General features: G+C 40.8%; 1 protein-coding gene across 1 annotated transcript in view; it reads left to right on the top strand.

The window, feature by feature from the left end:
• The window catches only part of LMTK2 (lemur tyrosine kinase 2), a gene marked incomplete at both ends in the record, with an annotated part of 31,890 nt that extends 13,602 nt beyond the window's left edge, over positions 1-18,288 (top strand). Inside the window, 9 exons of the mRNA XM_079542881.1 lie at positions 141-228; positions 6,383-6,516; positions 8,937-9,021; positions 9,628-9,749; positions 11,047-11,196; positions 11,445-14,343; positions 15,747-15,882; positions 17,045-17,290; positions 18,260-18,288. Coding sequence (XP_079399007.1) covers positions 141-228; positions 6,383-6,516; positions 8,937-9,021; positions 9,628-9,749; positions 11,047-11,196; positions 11,445-14,343; positions 15,747-15,882; positions 17,045-17,290; positions 18,260-18,288 — 3,889 coding nt within the window. The remainder of the gene's footprint in view (positions 1-140; positions 229-6,382; positions 6,517-8,936; positions 9,022-9,627; positions 9,750-11,046; positions 11,197-11,444; positions 14,344-15,746; positions 15,883-17,044; positions 17,291-18,259) is intronic.
• Between the last annotated feature and the right edge of the window lie 2,457 nt (positions 18,289-20,745).

Below are 20,745 nucleotides of genomic sequence, written 5' to 3'. Positions count from 1 at the left end.
GTCTTTGGATGCTTGCACCTTCTGTTCATGCTGCCTCCAGTTCTGTATTGAAACTTGCAGTTGAGGTTTCAGTGTGTTATGTTATACTGAAAATAATGAATACTGTAGCCTTTCTGACTTCAGCTGTGTTTTCACTGCAGCATTCTTCAGCATCCCAATGTTCTCCAGTGTATTGGGCAATGTGTGGAAGCCATTCCTTATCTCCTGGTTTTCGAGTTCTGTGACTTGGTAAGTGCACTTGTACAGAAGGCTGCTGCTGTTTTTCTGTTAGTGTAGATATTATGTCATGTATTTAGTCACGGAAGTATTCTTACTTTTCCTTCAGGGAATTTTTTTCAAATAACCAGAATTTCAGAAAACACTTTTTTGCTTCAGGGGCAAATGGCAGAAGTGCAGTTTTTTAAATTTCTTTTTATTTATCATAGAAATCCTGGGTTCTTGTGGAATGTTCTTAGGAAGAAACTAGCTGATCTATCTTTTCTTTGCTGACGAGTTTATTAGTCTCTTGTGCCTACCTATGTCATGTAACAGGGAGCCTGGAGGTGAAAGGAGGTCATAGAACAACACTTCCTATTGCAGTCCAGTGTCACACACATGCTCAGTCACGTCCTAAGCTCACGTACTAAATTTTGTTTGCTGTCTGTGAAACTTTAACATGCCATAAATATGACTCCTAAGCAAATATTAATTGAAGAAACTGGAAGGATTTCCTTCCTCCTGCCTTTTCCCCCTCCAGAGTGCCCAAATTTTACTTGTGCCATGCAGCTAAAATTGGATGTTGTGTTGATTTCCAGAATCTGTAACGACTGTACTCCAGTAGTTGGAGTTTTCAGTGTCATCCTGAGCTCTTACTGATCCTTTCTGCTACTATGTTCTTTTAACTCACATTCCTACTTTCTTGTCCTTTTCTTTCCCTTCCTTCCCAACGTTGGCATCTACCTTGCACTGCTTCCTGGACACCTTAGAAGAGCTAAGAGCGCAGTGAGGGTGGGCTCATTGCTTTCTGTGCTGCTCTTGCTGCTGCAAAGGCCACTGGAGATGGGAGGGGTAACTGCACAAACATCCTGCTCAGTCACAGCGTTCCTGGGCACGTGCTGGGATTTGCACGAGCTTTGTGACGAAGGGGATGCAGTGTGTGTGGGACCTGGGGGCTGTGCCTGTTGTTCACCTCACAAACTAAAAGTTGGACGTGACGGTGGAACCTGAATGGCTTTATTGTAGCGCAGCACGGTATTGAAAACAAAACAGACAAACCCCTGTGAGCTGCAGGTGGCTGTCTGAAAATAGGCTCAATAGCTGCTTTTACAGAATCACAGAATTTAGCGTTTGTAGTCTAAATATTGAGCGCCAAGTTGAAAAATGTTAAGGCAGAAATGGTCTCAGAGGTGACTATGTGTGTTTCTAAGTCCTTGGGAAGAAAAGAGCTTGTATTTACAAAATTCAGCGTGGTCCTTCACCTGCTTTGCCACTACAGAGCTTCTCTTTAAGTTGAGGCATACAAATAGGGCTCTAGTTGCACTGCATGCCTCAGGCATTTTAAATCAGCGGGGGCACGAACTTTGAGTTTTCTTGTAAAAACATCAATCTGTGGCCTTAAATAATGGTATTTTATTGGCTGGGTGAACCAATGAGACAGAAATGGTGATAAAATCTGTTTTTTTTCTTATGGGAGAAAGAATTGGAATGGTTGATCAGGGTGAATTGTTAGGTTTTGGTCTCCAAAGTGCGTGCTGAAGGTGAAGCAGACAGTGTTTGTTTTTTTCAGTGTGCAGGACTGGAATACTCTGTACTGATTTTAAGTTGGCGCTCGAGCTGTGGTTTCTTTTAAAAGGACTTTTAAAAAGAATATAAGGTTTGTTAGTAGACACACAACTAAATATTTAACCAGATTTAACTACTGCCGTGATTTTAAATATTTACATGATTTAATCTGATTTTGAATTTGGAGTCACTTGTGAAGATTGCCATACTTTAAGTATATATTTTAAAAAATCTTGGTTTCCCTGGTGATTAGTGCCAAAAATTGTCATGATCCTGCAGAGTAATCTGGAAAGGATTTGACTTAAGGAGATAAAATAGGTTTTTACTTTATCTGGGGGCAGTAAGCCTGACAGCCAGGACGGCAGCTCTGTACATTTGTGTGTAGCTGGATGTCAGTGAAATGGAGAATTGATGTCTTGCTTACTCTATTCACAGAGAACCAAAACTTGTTTTTTAGAGTATTCTGTGTTGTAGTGCGTTGTATGTGACTTCCATACTGAAAGCCTGGCTCACCTGAAGTGTTCATTAGCACTTAGCAGAACTGAGTATCTGCTGGAGATGATGGTGCTTTATTCACTGTGTGCACAAATACACAGGGCTGGGCAGGCCAGGTGGAGCTCACTTAAAATAGCTGTATGCAGAGATTTTGGTGAGTGCAGTGTTAGCTCAGTTATCTCTATCACTGACTTCTGTAGTGGTGTTTGGGCCTCTGTGGGACGGAGCAGTACTGAAGTGCTGGGAGATGAGAGATGTGATGGAGGGAGGGATGTGCAGGAAGGCAGACAGCACAGTTTGGAATTAAAAGATGGGTAGTTTGCCTTTGTAGACAGTTGTTTGATGATAATTTATTTTTATTTTCAGTGGGCTATACTCTAAAAGCTGCTTTTATTATTGTGATTGGGATGGCAGTTACTTGGATTTTTCAGGGCTCTAGTAAGTGATCTTACCAGAGGTGAGAGGTTTTTCTGTAGCTTTTTTTTCCCTGAAATTGGGCAGTCCAGTGAGTATGGAGGTGCTTCCAAAATGTGCCTGTATGAAGCTGTTCAGTTGGAAGGCTGTAAGAAAGGAGGCTGTTGAGGTTGGCTGAAGGTTCCAGCGTCTGCTGGCTGCGCGCTGTTCGAAGAATAAGGATGGCGGATGTGCTGTTCTTCTGGTTGCAGTATAGTGCTGTGCTAAAGCTCTTCACCTGGTGTTACTGGTGCTGTATGTACTTACACAACCACAAAAAACCTGCTTTGATCTATGGTACTTGATATGATTGAGATGGCTTAGTATAAAGGTAGTGAATGTGTCGGCTGGATTGTATAGGAAGTTCTCTTCAGATGTCAAGCTCTTTGAGGTTCTTCCAGGCATGCGGATTTTTCTTTGCAAGTTGGTATGCTGAGTGATGAGAAGTGTCTGCTGTTCAGAACTGTGTCTATAGGGCGATTTCTTCATGCTCCTTCAAAATCACTGGATATCATAGAATCTCTCCTTTTTGCAACTTCTCCTGTATGGATCTGTAGCCTTTATGGGGCCTCTCGATGTTGGCTCTGCTGCTCAGGTAGCCCTGTTGAATATAGCAGCTCCCAGGTCCTTGACACCAGAAGGAGATGATCAGAAGCACTGGAAGCTGCAGTGCAGATAGAGCTGACTGCCATGGTAGCAGCACTGAATGCGCTTCAGCTCAGTTACTTGTTTTCTTGGCCATAAAAGCTCCTCAAGGTATTTCTGTTCCTCAGGACAGCCTGGTTGTATACACAGTAGCTACATTTGCTAGCTTTTAGCATGTTCTGTGCTGTAATCCAAGCTGCTCTGCATCCCTTGTTTTAAGGAGCTGAGCAAGAAGCAAGCAGGCAGTTGTGCATACATGATTGGAAGGCTTAAGTCTTAATTTTTCTTCATCTGTATTACAGTTGTTTAACTTTGTTAATTGACAATTATCAGAAGAAATAACAAGTTCTTCAAAGATCCTGCATTAGGTTGCTTAGTGTGTTAGTGCTGTCTTACTAGCCAGCTATTGAAGGCTGTAGAAAGGAGCCAGGTTAAAAATAGTGGTAGCTGGCTTATTAACTTTCATATAGTACTTGGTCATGCATGGCCAGCATTCTGTCAGCACAGCAACTCCTCTAATGAGTGGACATAATTTATGAGTAAGGGAAAGTTATTCAAATGTGGAGGTAGCATGTATATGCTGAGGCTGATTTGCCTGTCTAATGGTTCTTGAAGAAATATTTTACAATTCCCTGGGCAGATGAGATCAGCAGCATGCAGCTTTTGCCCAGAATGCCAGTAGCTTGCTTCAGGGGTGCTGTTACTGGGAGGTGCCTGCCTGCAGTAGTTTTCTTTCTTTTGTTTGGCCTTTCTGATTACTGCCACTTGAAAGCATTGTTCTCAAATAATAATAATAAAAAAACCCAACTTTGCAACGAAAACTTACCCAGAGTTCAACAATCTGCTTAATAAAATGGATGGTTGATAGATTGTGGCAGCATCAGAAATCATGTCTGTTGGGTCCAAAGACTTCTTGTTCTGAGAACTGCTTAATATTTCTTAAACTTACATGTACTGTAACAACTTTCTAAGGATGTAAAGCATGTATAGTGTACACCACTTTCAAATATTTTAACAGCAGTCATTACAGGTACGTGTGCAATGGAGCAATGTTGGAGGAGTAGAGAGGCAGAAGTAATATTTTCATTCTCTTAATTATGTGGTGTTGTGTGGCTTGGCAGGTAGCTTTCCAGCTGGTAGGGAGTGTTGTGTGGGCACAGTTTGGCAACTTCTTTACACTTCTCAAACTTCCTGTCAGTACCTGCTGGTTTGAAGAGTCACATCAGCTGTTCGGGTGTCCTTGTGGACTTGCACAGCCTGGAAAGCTACAGAAGAATATTGCAGATAAATGATGTGCCTGGCTTCTAGTGGTTGGGCGGTGGTAGGAATAAGTCTCAGTATGTTGTGGGCTGCTTTACGGAGAAGGCTGAACTGATCCTGGCTAGAACTGAGAGGGGTTGGAAGGAAAAGTATAATCTAGTTCTTCATTGATTCCCAAGAGAAAAGAGAGGAGGCAGTGGCGGAACAAGTGGAGCCTTCCTGAAATGTGATTTAGGTATCTGAGCAGGGAATTTTGCATAGCAGTACTTACTCAAATGTGTAAACTTTGAAGTTTACTGCATTAAAAACCTCTGTCCAATGAAGGGCTGTTTTGTGGCTCATATAATATGAATATTGTTGTTGCATTGCTGCTGTCTGCTGGTAGGCAGGGAGGTGTAGGATAATTCAGGCTGGAAGGGAACATCAGGAGCTCTCCAGTTCAGCTTCCTGCTCGAATCAGCATTGCAGACCAGGAGGAACAGGAGCCCTTCTTCCAGGCTGTGCAGCTCCGTCCAGGTGGCAGTCCAGCACTTGAAGGTATTCATCAGTATCCCCCAAGTTTGGCATAAGTATTATCTTAAACCAATACCAAAAAGCAATTCTGTATTTTACCCTTGAATGTTGCTCTAAATAGGATAGGAAAACAACAGATATGATTTGAGATGCTAGATTTGGTGCAAGTTGTATTTCCTATAAGAATGTGTGTCTACATGAATTATTTACTAACAAGGGGATGCCACGCAGCACTGCTGCTACTAATGCATTTAAAAATTAAAAAGTAATTCCTTTGTGCACCTAGAGGCATCCCAGGAACTTAATCCAACTGGGACAACCTGTAAGCAGGCAGTTGCTGTTCTAATAGTGAGGACAGTTTCCCAACTGATAGTTTGCCTTTCCTCAGCAGCGTGCTGCCACCTAGGGCTGGCATTGGGTGTGTTGTGCTGTGGGATAGGGGATCTGTTATGGACCCTGCTCATTTGGGAGTCCTGAGCTCTGCTCAAGCAAGGTGGAAAGGCAGATGTGTGCTTACATGTGTTTAAATACTTAAGCGTAGTGATTTTTGCTCTTCTGTAAAGAAGCACATTTTAGGCAGTGCATAGACTGCTGCCTTGTCTATACACCCTCAAGACCTCCTTTCACTCTCCCTCCAAGTCCAAGCTGAGGCACAGGTGACTCGTGCAGTTAGAGCCCAATCACAATGTTACACCAATGAAATAAGCTGATGGAAGGTATTGTGCAGCTTCCATACAATTCATTTTCTTCTAAAACAAAGATGCCTTCTGAAGCCATTTGCTTGATGGGAGTGGGCTGTATTACTGTGCTCTTTTATCCCTGCAGTTTTGATGAGCCAGCAATGGTGGAAACTGTTGCCTCTCCCTCCCATCCCCCTGTGTATTGCAGTCAGCTTTGCTGAATGGGAGCACTTGCAATTTTGACTTATCCTGTTTAAAAATAGAAGCTCCTCATATTTTTACTGGAAGGTGTTACTGTTTGACAGTTATGGTTTTTTTGTGGTAATCTAGCTGTTAATTACTAAATGATGTGATTTAAAAACCCTTAAAAGGATGTACCATCTGCCTTGGATAACTTCCCTAAGTATCCTGGTGGTGATGGGAAACTTGAGATTCTTTATTAAGCACAGATGTGTTTGTATCTAGTGCTAGCCTTGTTGACTGATAAAGCTTTGTTGTTAGGTGGCTTTTCATTAAATACTTTTGAGATTCACTCAATGCACAGCACTGATCAGTATTTTCAATGTCTTTTACAGGGTGACCTGAAAACTTATATCTGCAATGAGCAGGACCACGTTAGAGGAGATTCACAAATCATGCTGCTACAGAGAATGGCATGTGAGATTGCTGCTGGACTTGCTGTAATGCATAAACATAATTTTGTGCATAGGTATGTTTTCCAAATAAATTACTTAGGATGTGCTTCAGAATTCATATGGATATTTTCACTGAAACAAGCATGTGCTCAAGACTGTGTTTTGTCCATATTTGTGTGCTGTAAATCATGAAGGTGGTGCTGGTTGGTGTGGTTGTACAGCCCCACCTGCCTTGGGCTCTGCAGCCCATACAGCACAGCTTTCTGCAAAGCCAGTGCAGAAGACACAGTGGTTTGATTAATTCTTAGACAAGTTAAATAACTTTTGTTGGGAAGGGAGGGTGTAATTAGAATTTTGATAGGTCTGACTGTACTTTGGTGGCTTACAGCAAAGTAGAACTTTTGGTAGCATATTAGCTTTGATACTAAACATGAAAGTCGCTGCTTTCTTGATGCAGTAAGAGAGAAGCTGAGATAAAATGAAAAAATCTGAAGCAGGGTGTCTCTCACTAAATCACTGTTCATGCAGCCTCTCGATCTTCAGAAATGAGCTAGTCAGAATTGGTAGAGACCATAGGCAGAGAGAATATTCGTTTCAGTGACTGGGGGGAGAAATCCAGAATTTCTTGACTTGTAGTTAAAGATGGTGCAGTTACTGGGGAACAATGCAGTAGTTGTAAGAGGTCTGAAAAAAATCTCTGTGAAACTAACTGCTCTGACTTATGCCAGGGCTCATGGTTAAAGACACATGAAGGAGCTGGAGCACATCCCCTGCAGACTCGGAGTGACTCAAGTATTGGAGTAGTTGCTCCCCAAACGTGCCTTACCTGGAACCATTAGTGTCACAGCTTTGTTTCCTGGTGGTGGTGGTTGCTGGGTCAGTCGGTTCTTGGTCATAGAAATACAACTTCCATCATCTCTATAAGCAAATCAAGGACTTGTGCTAGAGCTTGTCAGTGCACACTGTGCTGTTTAGGGGAAACTATTAAACTTCATTCTTAAAGTGACGGCATAAAACAGCAACAAAATTGAGCATTGTTAAACGTCTTAATTAACTGCTGCAAATGACTTGAAGGTCGTACCAGTTGTGCCTACTACACTGACTGATGGCTGTTCCTTGTACTGCAGCAGCGTGGCTTTGTAGGTATTGCATTCTATCAAGGCATTTTCAGTTAAATACACTTAAAGTTGATGAATTATTCTGTGGATCTGCAAAAGTATCGTTGTAAATGTTTACTTCTAGCAGCACTATCCTGATGCTGTCAGAGTAAGTGGTAAAGCTCCAGCATCAGTGATTTTGTTGTTAGTGGTAAATTCAAGCAGCTGAAGATGTATTTCTGTTCTCTTAGGATATTTATTTAAGTAGTGTGAAATAAACTGAAGAGCTTTGGGGTGTGCTTCAAACTTACATAGGGCTTCTGTCCTGTGAAGCGCAGTGATTCTAGAAGGAAAAATAATTCCTTCTTCCTTTGAGTAAAGAGATCATGCGGTTTCCAGAGCACGCACTGGAGAAATTCTGCTTTTAATGCATGCAGAAGCAGTGGTAGAGTTCTTGTGGTGCACTTCCATTACACTTGCACTGATTTCTGAGTTTGCATGGTGGGCTGAGGCAGCTTCATGTTGTTCCAGCAGCACTGCTGGCTGAGAGTGGTTGTGGTCTGGGTTGTGGCAGAAACTGCAAATGTGTTTTCAAAAGCCTTTTGTTTCCTTTACCAAAGGAACTTGGATTTGATTATTAAAGGAGCTTCTATGAAATGCATGAGTACTTCTGATGGTCTTTGTCAGACACACAGTTCTTTTTCAAATTAATGCATGACTGTTATTCAGAGGAATTTAGCTGTGAAGGTAGCATAGCACTAGTTGCTTAGTGTCATATTGTAAGTTGGTAGGTATTTAAAGCTGCTGTGAGTTGTTGGTAACCTTTGCTTCTGACAGTGAAACTGGCAGGCATGCAGTGACAGGTGGGGTGAATGGGGCTGACGTTGTTCCAGTCTGTGACAGTCTTGCATGATCTGCATTGTAGAATAAGCAGAATGCAGTGGTTGCATGTATTTGTGACAGTCTGGGCTTCTAGGAGGATCCTTCACCACCACAGGTGACATCCTGGACTTCATTTGTAAAGGACAGTGTGAATTCTGTCAGGCTTTTAAACTGATAGTTTAGTCTTAGCCTGCAGTAGTTTAATCATGCCAATGTAACCTACTATTGATTTGAAGTCGCTTTCTAATATTTTAGGCTTTGTATGTAAAAGTAACCATCATCACATTTAGTTTGGCTCAAAATTGCAGTTTTTAAATGAATCTCCCCACGTGGCTGGTTACTGGGTATGTCCTGCTGCTTCTCTTGTAGCGTGTACCTGTGTGTAACTGGTTACCTTTGGCTTTTTTCATCTGATACTCCAAGTTCTGGCCTGACTCCTCTAAAGCATTCCTTTTTTTAACCTGTTGGTCTCTCTTTGGGTTGAAGACTCACTATTTATTTGCTTGCTTTTGCAGCGACTTGGCCTTACGAAATTGCTTTCTTACGTCTGATTTAAATGTCAAAGTAGGAGATTATGGTATAGGATTCAGTAGGTACAAGGTAAGTTACTCTGGTCACCTACCAATTCTTTGTAAGGGTTTGGAAGCGTGAGGTCATAACGAGAAAGTTTTAAGGTTGTGATTTGATAGTAGATTTTTCTTTGATTATTGGATGTTCAGAGCATAGCTGGCAGAGAGCTGTAGCAAGCCTCATGCAGCAGAATAGATGATTTTTCCAGAAGTGGAGCTTATAGAAACTGCTCGTTAAGGTTAAATGTATGTGTTTGTATGTTAATGTGCAGTAGTCCTAAAATGGTAATGGCAGGTGTTATGCAAAAATTCACTTTGGCATTTCAAGAAAAGAAAATGCAGTGACATTTAAAGAAAGTGTTTTAAATGCTTAAAAATACTGAGAATGTGAAAAATGAAAAGCATGCATTGAAAAGTTTTGAGTAGCAGATCCTAAACAAGAAGTTGGTGTTGGGTTTTATTGTGCAGTGAGTGCTTCTTCTTCTGTAGCACTTTCTCTGCTACTTGGGTAAAATGGGATTTATTTCAGTTCCCACTTTACACACAGTGATCACATAAAACCAGGTTAAGGAAAAGTTTGTCAGGTTCTGGGAGTAGATTCAATGTTTTTTCAGTTGTTTTTCCTTCAATACTATAGGAAGATTATATTGAGACAGATGGGAAGAAGCTTGTTCCTCTCCGCTGGACTGCACCTGAGTTAGTAACGAGTTTTCAAGACAAACTGTTATCAGCAGAGCAAAATAAATACAGTAACATATGGTATGTAGCAAATTTAAAAATGATTTTAGTGTTAGATTTTGGAATAGATTTTCGAAGATTATATGAAGAAATAAATGATATTTAAAGTTAAATTGAGTTTGACCAAGTACACTGCTTGTTGGCTTTATCAAATGTACGGTAGGATAATCTCTACAAATCTGAAACTTCATCTTGCTTTGGAAAGCAGCTTAGAAACGTGCTGTGAGAACAACCAGATTAAGAAAGCAGAAAAAAAACATTAATAAAAAGCTGCTCTGTTTGACAAATGTATTTGAGAGTTTGTGAAGGAAGGAAGTAGTGAATAATTTTTGCATTAATATATAATAGCTGCAGGTGATCTGAAAACGCACTGAAGTTGATCCCACTAGAACTCAACTAAGTTTAATTGGTAGAAATGTTTCGTGGTGTAATGTTTGAGGGCTGCAGTTAGCTGCCTCTGTTACCAAAGAGCTACAGAGGGACTGGAGAAAGTCTCGATGAGGAATTTCTTTTAAGTCATCCAGTTCCCCTTCAATTCCAAGGAAATTTCAGGGATGGAATTTGTGGCTTGGGCTGACAGTTCTTGAAAACATTTGTATTCAAGGATATTAATAATAAATTGTTTTATTTTTAATGTAAACCTAGGTTTACAGAAAGATGTGTAGAAATGATCTTAGTACTTTTTCTTGCATTCCTCAAGCAAAGTTCCTTGGATTGTATTCTTAATCTGAACTACCAGCAGCCAGGGCCTTAAGCATTCCAAATTTTAATGCCTTTTATACAGAACTGCTTTGTTCAAGTTGCTACTAGATTGCTTCCAGAGACCTCTTCTGAACTGAGTAGTTCTGTGGTAATTGGGATCAACTTTAGTCACTGAAAATATGGTTAATGTAGCATGTAGCACTGAGCAAATACAGCACTTCCCAGTTCTGCAGCTTCAAAAATGTAGTGTAAAGAAGACTGACACAGATCTGCTTTCTAGTGATCGAACTTGTGACTGCAATTTTTGACTAAAGATTTTCTTTCCTACTGTTGTACTAACCATAAGGTTACTTTTTTTAATATGCAAGAGTTTCTTCCACAGATCAGTGATTTGCAGCTTCTGTGTTTGAATACCTTCCTTGGCACTGCTTTCAGAGAGCTTCTAGCTTTCCATCAAATGCAATTAAAATGAGTTAATGGATTCTGACATTCCTGTTGAGCCAATAGGAGAGTGGTGTTTGGTGGTTTTTGTGAATTGTTTATGTAGTACTTGTTTTCTTACAGCAATTTTAAAATAGTTCTTGGCACATACTGTCATTCTGCTGCTCTTTTCCAGGTCCCTGGGTGTGACGTTATGGGAGCTGTTTGAGAATGCTGCTCAGCCTTACTCGGACTTCTCCGACAGAGAGGTTTTAACCCATGTCATAAAGGAGAAGCAGGTTAAACTTTTTAAGCCACATCTGGAGCAGCCATACTCTGATAGATGGTAAACTTCAACTTTTTAAACTTCTTTTTAAAGCTGGAGGAGATGTTTTGTATTAGCCATTTCTCTTAGAAGTGTATTGAAATTATGGCAAGTTACTGACAAAGAAACAGCAGAGAAAAATGAGAGGAATTGCTGTAGATTCAAATTCCTGTCAGTAATGTGTTTTGCTCTTTAGTTCATTAATGATCTGATTACTGTAAATTGCTTTTCACATGGAAACTGTTGAAACACGTTTCTTGTTTGCATAGGTATGAAGTTCTGCAATTCTGCTGGCTACCTCCAGAGAAGAGACCAACAGCAGAAGAAGTGCACAGACTTCTAACTTACCTTCGCATGCAGAGCCAAAGGGACTCGGAGATTGATTTTGAACAGCAGTGGAACGCTCTCAAGCCAAACACCTCAAATAGAGAAACAAATAATTCTGCATTTCCCATCCTAGATCACTTCACGGGAGATAGACTTGGCCATGAGATGGAGGAAGTTCTTACTGTAACTGAAACAAGCCAGGGTCTCAGCTTTGAATATATCTGGGAGGCAGCTAAACATGATCATTTTGATGACTGTGGTCACGTGAATCCTGATGAGGCAATGGCGTACACGAGTATTTTCTATCCAGTGGAGGTTTTTGAGAGGTCCCTTTCAGAGCAAGGGCCAGGAGCACAGGATGGAAGTGGTCAGGAAGCATCGCTAGCTGTTCCTGGGGTGTTACCTGTGTTTGACGCACACAAACTTTCAGTTGGGAACGACTACTATATCCAGTTAGAGGAAAAAGGTAGTGGGTGCAGCATGAATTTCGATAACCAATCAGTTGTACTGACTACAGAAGTGGATCAAGAAGCTGTACAAGAAAAAAGTTCTCATTTCATGGTTCTCAGGGATCTCGATGTTGAAGAATCTAGCACTGATGGGGACTTCTTCCACTACAATACAGATCCCAAAGAGGAATTTTTGCCTGCTACCGGTAGTCCAGAAAGTCCTTTCCAAAATATATTTAATGACATTGAGAGATCAGAAGAATTAACAAATAAAAAAATACTTGGTTTTGCTGAAACAAATAATTTTCCTAACGACTTTAAACCAACCGTTTCAAACTCAAACACGGATATTACAAATGTCACAGGTCTTGGTGAGAAAGAGCATTCTAGTCATGCTTTTGAAAACAAAACAGTTTCTGTATGTGAAAACATCTCTAGCCAGTCTGAGTTGGTAACTTTAGAAGAACTTTCTGATAACTTCTTGTTTCTTCAAGAGAAAAACTTACTAACAGGGGTACTGTCTAATAAAACCAGCAGTGATTTCGGGCAAAAAACAGAAGCTGTTCTAAAAAGTGTATTGGAAACCTCAAGTAGGAGCTCTGTAGAGCCTGAGCCTGTATTGGCTGAAAACGTGCAGGGCTTTTCCTTAATACGTGAAAACTCTGGAACTGTGAAAGACGAAAACTTGAACCCAATAGCAGTGGATAAAGATACGAATTCTCGGTCTCAGACTAGCGGAGACACAGCGGCATCCTCCAGTCCACCTGCAGTGCGTAAGTTGCACGATAAAGATACGAGTCTTGCTTATTTGAAGGATGAGGGGAAACTTCCAAATGTGGAAGTCAACCAAGCCTTGTTCTGTAACACTGATGCTTTCTTTCAACAGCTGTCCAATAATTTAAAAAATAATAATGTTGGAAAGAATTCATCTTACAGCAGTGCTGCTGAAGCAGATCAGAGTGATACACAAACAAAACAGGGGATGCTTTCCGAGTCTGATGAAATAGCTCTTAATAGGGAAAAATGGGATCAGGAAGGTGCGGAAAGAAACTTGCAGTGTAAGTCTCCCATATTCAAAAAAGATGAAGATTTGTTAGAAGGAAGGCAAGAAACATCAAGTGATTTTGAGAACTGTAAGGATGTTCCAGAAGAGGTGACCTTAATTTCTGTTGGTGCTTCAGACTGCGCAAGTCAGGACAGTCTTTTGGAAGACAGCCCATCTCCTAGGGAAACTGTCGACCAAGTCTTAGAGACGCCTGATTCTTTGGATTCTTTAGATGTAATTGAAGTTTTGGAATCTTTACAGGCTCAAAGTCCTCAAAAACTTTTGCCTCCTGATAAGCCTGCTGACAGCGGCTATGAAACAGAGAATCTGGAGTCTCCAGAATGGACTTCCCATGTGATTGTTGAGGATGCTTCCAATGGGGATGCCGCTCAGTGTGCGGTCAGTGACAGCAGTGTCAGTGATCTGCCTTCTAATCCAGTCATCATTGTTTCAGAAGCAGCACCTTGCTTAGATGCAGTGAACAGCAACTTCGAAATAACTCCATTATCAAATCAAAATTCATACAGAGACTCTGCCTATTTCTCTGATAATGATTCCGAGCCAGACAAAAAAGCAGAAGAGACTGTAAATGTATCAAGGGAGACTCCGTGTGGTGCTGCTTCAAATAGAGGAGAGAATAAGAGTGAGAAGGATTGCTGTTTGGAAGAGAGACCGCAAAAGCACAATGTAAGGAATTACCAGGATACCAGTATTCAGAATACAGAACCTGAATTGAATCGTAAGATAGAGATGCAAGAGCTGGGTGTAAGGGTGCAGGGGTGTCCTGAGGAGTGGACTGAGGCAGCTCTGAATTCCCTGGAGATATCAGTGGGAGATGATGTGAGGGATGAAATAAAGCCCTCTGAGACTTGCCGTAAAAGTGTCTCTTGCGTTGGCACCAACACGTCAGAACTTCTTTCACACAGAGACTTTAAGGCTGTGCATAACATACACAATTCTTTAGATTCCAGTAATAGTGAGAAGCCCTTCTACCATAATGAAGGACAAAAGCTGAAAGAGCCGGATATTGAAGGAAAATACCTTGGCAAGCTTGATGTTTCTGGCATGCTTGATTTAGAAGACGGTGATGATGCAGATGAGGAAGATGAAAACAGTGATTCTGAGGATGACATGAGGACTTTCCACATGCACAGCCTGAGTTCTGACAGTGAGGATGAGACTGTTCACCAAGTTCCTGAGATACTTACTGACAAGGATGATGGAAAACATCTGAGAAGCTTACTGAAACTTCCCAAACCTCTTCCTGAAAGGCAACCTGAGCACTGGAAAAACGAGAAGAAAGCTGTAACGTTCTTTGATGATGTCACGGTCTATCTGTTTGATCAGGTATCTGTTTTGTAATGAGAAGTAAAAGGTTGTTTTAAACGTGAAGTGGGAGAATAGATCAATAATACTTGCGGGCTCGCTATTACAAGTTGATTTTCTTGGATCTTGTTTGTGATGTTGGTTCTTCTTCCTTTGTGTAAAGAAACTTCTTCCTGCCGAGGTGCAGTTTTATGCTGGCAATAGAATGGCTGCAGTGACTGCAAATGCAGTTTTGCTTTGCACAGGGTTGCTTACCAAGTCCTAAATTTCCAGTGCTTTTTGAACCCTGGTTGTATGCACTAGATTTAAACTTGGTTTTAGTCATGTATCACTGATGCTTGTAAGACTGTGCTTAAATTGGGTGTGTGAGACAGCATATTATGGACTAGATTTTGTTAGTAATTTTATTTCCTGTTGTGGCTTTATGGAAGTGGACTACCTGTTAATGGAGTATGAGGACTTAAGTTTGAATGTGTTTATTATACAGGTAAAAACACTGGATCTTGCCTTAATTAGCACAAAACAATTTACCTTAAGCTATAATCAAAAGGTGAGGGAAGTAGTTAGATGACAATACTACTTTTTATTAATACAGTGGTGTTCAAATTCAATAAAATAACACTGATGTGCTTGTGCAGCCCAAGGTTAGATTTGTTTCCCATTTGCTCTATCAATTTTTAATCTTGTGCAGTTGCTACAACATTAAAATACAATCCTGTTGTGTCAGTTTCCATCAGTACAGTGAGTCTAAAAGAACAGTTGAGTTGTCAGGCTTTGGAAATGCTGGTGGTGATGTGTGTAACTGCCAGGAGTCATCATCTGCAGTGGGAAACAGGTGGTATTTATTTCTTTGTGTTCTGCAGAGTAATAATCCTACTGTAAGGGGAAGATAAAAATAAGATGTATTAAACTGCTCAGTTGTTGAACTATGAAGTCTTCCTGTAATTTCTAACATGTTGGCTGCTTCAAGTACCAGTCGTGCAGCATTAGCCTCTTCATCCTGAATTAGACCTAAGGAGTACAAAAATGAGCAAGCAAGCCAACAAAAAATGCTGGGAGGCAGGACTGTAGGCTGCTTTAAAGCAGGAAAAAAAAACCCAAACCAATATCAGCCTGTGTATGGCTGATAAAGGAGCCATATCTGTTCAATTGGAGATGAAATGTTTTAACTGTAAATGATGTTGAAATAGTCACTTCTGCATGCATTTTAGCATTGAGTTGATAAAACTTGTTTAGAAAATGGAAGTATGTGTATATGCTTGAAGTGAACTCAGAGTTCTGTTGCGTGGTTATAACTAAGAGCTTGCAGGCCATTCTGTTCAATGGTAGATTTGAAAAGGAAATGAGAAATTTTGGAAAGCTGGCATCTAACTGCATGGATACATTGCATGTACAAAAGGGTTAAACTGTTTTGTTTGCGTTAGGAAACACCAACCAAGGAATTGGGAAACCGTGTGGCAGACTTGAATGGTGAAGGCTCTCACAGCACTCCTGCTCCATCTTCGGGTTTTAGTTACTTCAACAGATTTACAAATTCAGAAAGCTCAACAGATGAAGAAGGTACTTGAAAATGTTTATGTGCAGCACAGGTTGAGAGTGCTTTGCATAGTTTTAATGAGCTGTCACTTGAAATACGTAGTTTGATAAGTACACTGTACTGTACTGGCTTCAATTCCACATCTGAAGCAAATACTTCAGCTGGGCTTGGACAGTAATGTTACTGTTTACCAAAGCTTGGGAGTTAATAGTGCTTATCTGCTGATGTGTCTCAAGAGGCAACTGAACTGCAGAACTGCAGATAAGAAGTCCTTGTGACCCCCTCCCCTCCCCTCCCCTCTCCTCCCAGATCAAACTGCAGGTAAGTTGTCTTTGTGACCTCCCCCCCCGACTAAACCCCAGCAGGGTTGGCTCAAGAGGCTGTTTTTATTCATTTGGTCTGGATGTTGCAGCACATCAGCACTTGGCCTCGTTAGAGTGCTTGTACAAATAATTTGCTTTAGCAGCTGGATGTTGTCAGAATGTAGGTATGAGTGCAAGATTTGAACCTCAGGGTTCTGAAGCTGAGTTTTGCATCTGGGGAGGTGCTGCACTCCTCTCTGCAATCTTTATGACTGTCAGTGTGCTCTGTTTGTGACCTTTATTCTCTCCAGGCTCTGTCCTGTGAGTGTATGCATGCTGTGGGTCGACGTGTGGGAAGGCAGGTGGGCACGCAGCCACTTGCTCTCTCCCAGTGGGATGGGAGGAGAGGAAGATTAAAAGCAAGGAAATCTGTGAGTTGAGAGGAAAAAAAATATGTTTAATAAACAAGGAGATGTAGAAGAAGAAAGAAAAGTGGTGCAGAATCATTCACCAGCTCTCGTGTACAGGTGCCTAGCCAGTTCCTAGGCAAAAGATGACTAACTTCCCATACTCCTCTCCTCTGTTTTATTGCTGAGCGTAGTGTTATATGGTTTTACATGATAGAGTTGGTGTTCTGAAGTCAGTATTATGCTTTTGTGTGGTATGTAGAAAGGCCTCCCAAGTTTGAATTTTGCTTCCAGAATTCACTGGCATCCTCTGCAATTCTGTGTTGTTTCTTATGACTTGGTCTTGTCTGAGAAGGCACAGTAGGTTTGTTCTGACCTGATGCAGTCTTCCAGGGACTTGCTTTTAAGATCATGTGACTTTTACAGTACTGTAAACTGCTTCTTTTTCTCTTGTTTCCTTTGTTTTTTACACCAAGGTGGTGGTTTTGAATGGGACGATGACTTCTCCTCCCCAGAGCCATCCTTTATATCAAAGGCAGCTAATAGCCTTATTAGCTCTAAACCACCTCTTCAGTCCAAGTACTTCTCTCCGCCTCCTCCTGCCCGGACTCTCGAACAGAACTGGTCACATTCATCCCCTTACTCCAGATTCTCTATTTCTCCTGCAAACATGGCAAGCTTTTCCCTTACGCATCTTACAGATTCAGATATAGAGCAAGGAGGTAAGTGATTTAGTTAAAATTATTATTTTGAAGCTACCAATTAATAAATATAATTAATAATTCCCGTTATTGCCTTGTCATGGGTTGTTTTATTGTCATTGCACAGGATGAGGAATTTGTCTATAGTTGTCCAAGCCTGTTTCACAGTTTTGATGTATTGCTTTCTAGAAACTGCATTTCTGATGATCTCTCAAGAATTGCAGTGTCTTTTCTAAAGCTGAGTAGAATAGTTCAGAAAGCTAAACAAATCAGTTCAGTTTGTTGAGTAGTAGTAGGATCACAGAATCACAGAATGACCAGGGTTGGAAGGGACCTCAAGGTTCATGAATCTCCAACCCCCTGCCGCATGCAGGGCCACCAACCTCCACGTTTAATGCTAACCCAGGCTGCCCAGGGCCCCATCCAACCTGGCCTTGAACACCTCCAAGGATGGGGCATCCACAACCTCTCTGGGCAGCCTGTTCCAGTACCTAATCTATTAACAGAAGCTTTCTTGTATGTAACAAAAAGGTTTTTAAAGCTTGAATGCATTTTTGACAACTTAGAGGGGGGAAAAAAGGGCAAACTTGAATCAGTTCAGCGTATTATTAATCTAGATAAAATATTGCATTATAAAATACTAGTGATTGCTGAGCCTTTCTGATGATCAGTGTAAAAATGTAATCAGTTACATAGTTCTGTATTGTTCTTGTTTCATGCTTACTGTTAGATAATGTTGGCTGCTCAGTAACTTACTGAGATCAGAGATTCTGGAAATCCTGCGCTGCCCTGAGAAGTGACATTGAGCGGTGTGATTTCAGCAGGTGCACATGCATCTGTGAGCTCAGCGTTTACAGTAGTTGAAAGCTTCAGGGAAAGATAAGCCAGTACAGAGGAGTGTGCGATAGCAGCATGGCAGGGTGTGGGAAAAGTCTCGCAGAGCAGCAGTGGTTGTGCTGGGATCTCACTGCGCCTTCCCTCTGCCAACAGGAAGCAGTGAAGATGGAGAAAAAGATTAAATAGTTAAAACTTTCTGGGACTTCATACACAGGACGCACAGACTGTGTCTGAAACTTGTTTGTGTGAACTCTGGATCTCCTGGAGAGACACAGGTAATCAAGAAGCCCTAAGAAATGAAAGTAAACACTGAAAGCAATGTTAAATCAGGACATTAATTTGAATGTGTATTTAACTTTGTAATGTATTTTTAAATCAGTGCAATTTTGCTTTTCATTACTGAAAGATGATTCTGCCGCTGTTTTCAAGTACTTGAAGTATTTTTCAGATAACTTAAGAGACAAGTTAAGCAATTACACTACAGTCTTGTTTGTGTATGAGATTGTATAATATTCTTTTTATATTTTTCCATGTAGTTCATTATGTTTGAACATACACCTGTTGTAGAATTGTGCATAACTGTCCTGTGCAACAGGTGGCTGTGTCGCTGGAACTGTATGAATGATAGTTGATCAGTAGTGAGCCATATTTATTTAAAAGATATCACTACATGTTACTTTGCTTATTACAATTGCACTATGGATTATTCTTCCTCTATTTCCTGATGATGTACAGAATCAAAATGTTAAATCTTTCGAGGAATATAAGACAAGTTGAATTGGCCCAGTTACCCAGTTTGATTTGTCCTTTTTGTAGCCTTTGCTATGCACGGTACTTGTAAAACGTACATAACTTCCAAGTGGTAGATTTGCTGAAATCTTATATTCAGTACCATTTCTAAATGATGATTAGAGATTGTTAGTGTTCATGTTTTATAGGAAACTGGAATAGTGTATATGATATACTCTGGAATTTGTAGATGAAAGATAATGTCTCGATTCCTGAATACGATCCTACTGACTGCTTGAACTGTAATTCCATCTGACTGTGTCACACTTAAGGGCCTTCCAGTTGGCACTGCAACTTTCTGCCTTGGAGAGAGAAGAAACAAAATTGACTGTACAAAACTGGGAATTATGAATCTTCTAAAAAAGACTGATTTAAACAGACTGGATTTCAGGCATGTTTGGCCCTTCAGTTGTACATTCTGTGAATTTTGAAGCTCTCTTCTGCTGACTGCAGACTGGGGCTACCATTCAGAGGCCTGTGGTAGATCTACCTCTCAGTGATGTTCCGACAATTAAGAATTACACTAATGGTTAATAGCCAGTTCTACACCCTTTGTGCGGCCAGACTTACTGTCACATATCTGCAGGGCTCCGTGGTACATCTTGAAATGCATACCCAAAGATGTTGTATAGTAAAGTTTACTCTGAAGCTGCCTGTAGGGAAAGGAATACAGCATGGTTCTTGAACCCTTGTGCTCTCCTGTACATTTAGTTAAATTCTTTAAATTGCTTGGAAAAAAAAAAATCCTTAATTACTATTGCAAAGTGAGTAAATTTGAGAAACAAATCCCTGGCCTCTTGGAATGCCTTATGCAGCTGCAGATCTGTAGGAAACACTGACAGGAACAGTTTACCTGGCTTTAAATTACATTGTATTTTAGTGGCTTTTTTGGGGCAGGGCTTCAGTATAATGGTGGTGGTAGTGCTCTGTGTTCAGATCCAGTCACCTGAAAACATTTGTCCTCTGAAGTGCAGGAGGACTGGATATTTACAGATCTGTGAAGTTGGTGTCTTATACTTCTGTATGCGTTTTGGTTTTTTTCAATGAAAAGGAATATGTTAATTGCTTCTTTCCAGCACTGTCCAGCCCTTGGCCCGACTGGCTTCCACACCAACCAAAAGGGAGCAACTTAGTTGTGTCAAGTTATTAAAATTGCCAATGTGTTGGTGAGAACTTTTTTTGAGGCACTCAGGTTCAGAGCTGGTAAGAATTGTGCTTCAGTGCGAAGGGCTTAAGGAAGCTGTGAGCTGCTTAGGATATGTTAAGAGATAGATAATTGACTTCGTGCACATATTATTGCTTAGAAATTCCACAGTTTCAATATTAAACTCCTCGATACAACTAGATTAAGGTATCACATCGAGGTTCAATAATTCTCACACTCTAAAGTGTGAAAATTCAGAACTAAGTATGAAGCTCTGTAAGCGGTCTGCAGATGGTGTGTGGTTTTATCTGCCCTGGGAGGTGAAAAACAACTGTGTCAGACCTGGAGTTCAGCCTTAATTTTGAATGGCTTGACTTAGAGTATGGTCCAAAGTGAAGTACAAGCTTGTATTCCACAATGTTAAAATTTGGTTGTGTGCTTTGGTCCTTAAAATTCTGGAAACTCAGCTGTTTCTCACATGTGCAGCCTTCCAGCAGGAATTCCCTTGGTTTGATGGAAATACAATGTCTGTTCTTCACCAGTTTAAAGAAAATCTTACATAGGGATTGAAAGTTCACCCCTTAGTGCAAACGGACGAATTGCTAGCAAATTGCCAAAGGAGCACTTTTTCCAAATGGGCTGGGATATGTATGATATTAAGCAATGTCCTTTTCAGCTATACAAAGAGGAGAGAAACATGTGAAGT

The sequence above is a fragment of the Tetrao urogallus genome (assembly GCF_951394365.1).
Source record: "Tetrao urogallus genome assembly, chromosome: 15".
Lineage (NCBI taxonomy): Eukaryota > Metazoa > Chordata > Aves > Galliformes > Phasianidae > Tetrao > Tetrao urogallus.
Note: the sequence above shows the minus strand (reverse complement) of the source record. Positions and strands in the feature narration are given on the sequence as shown.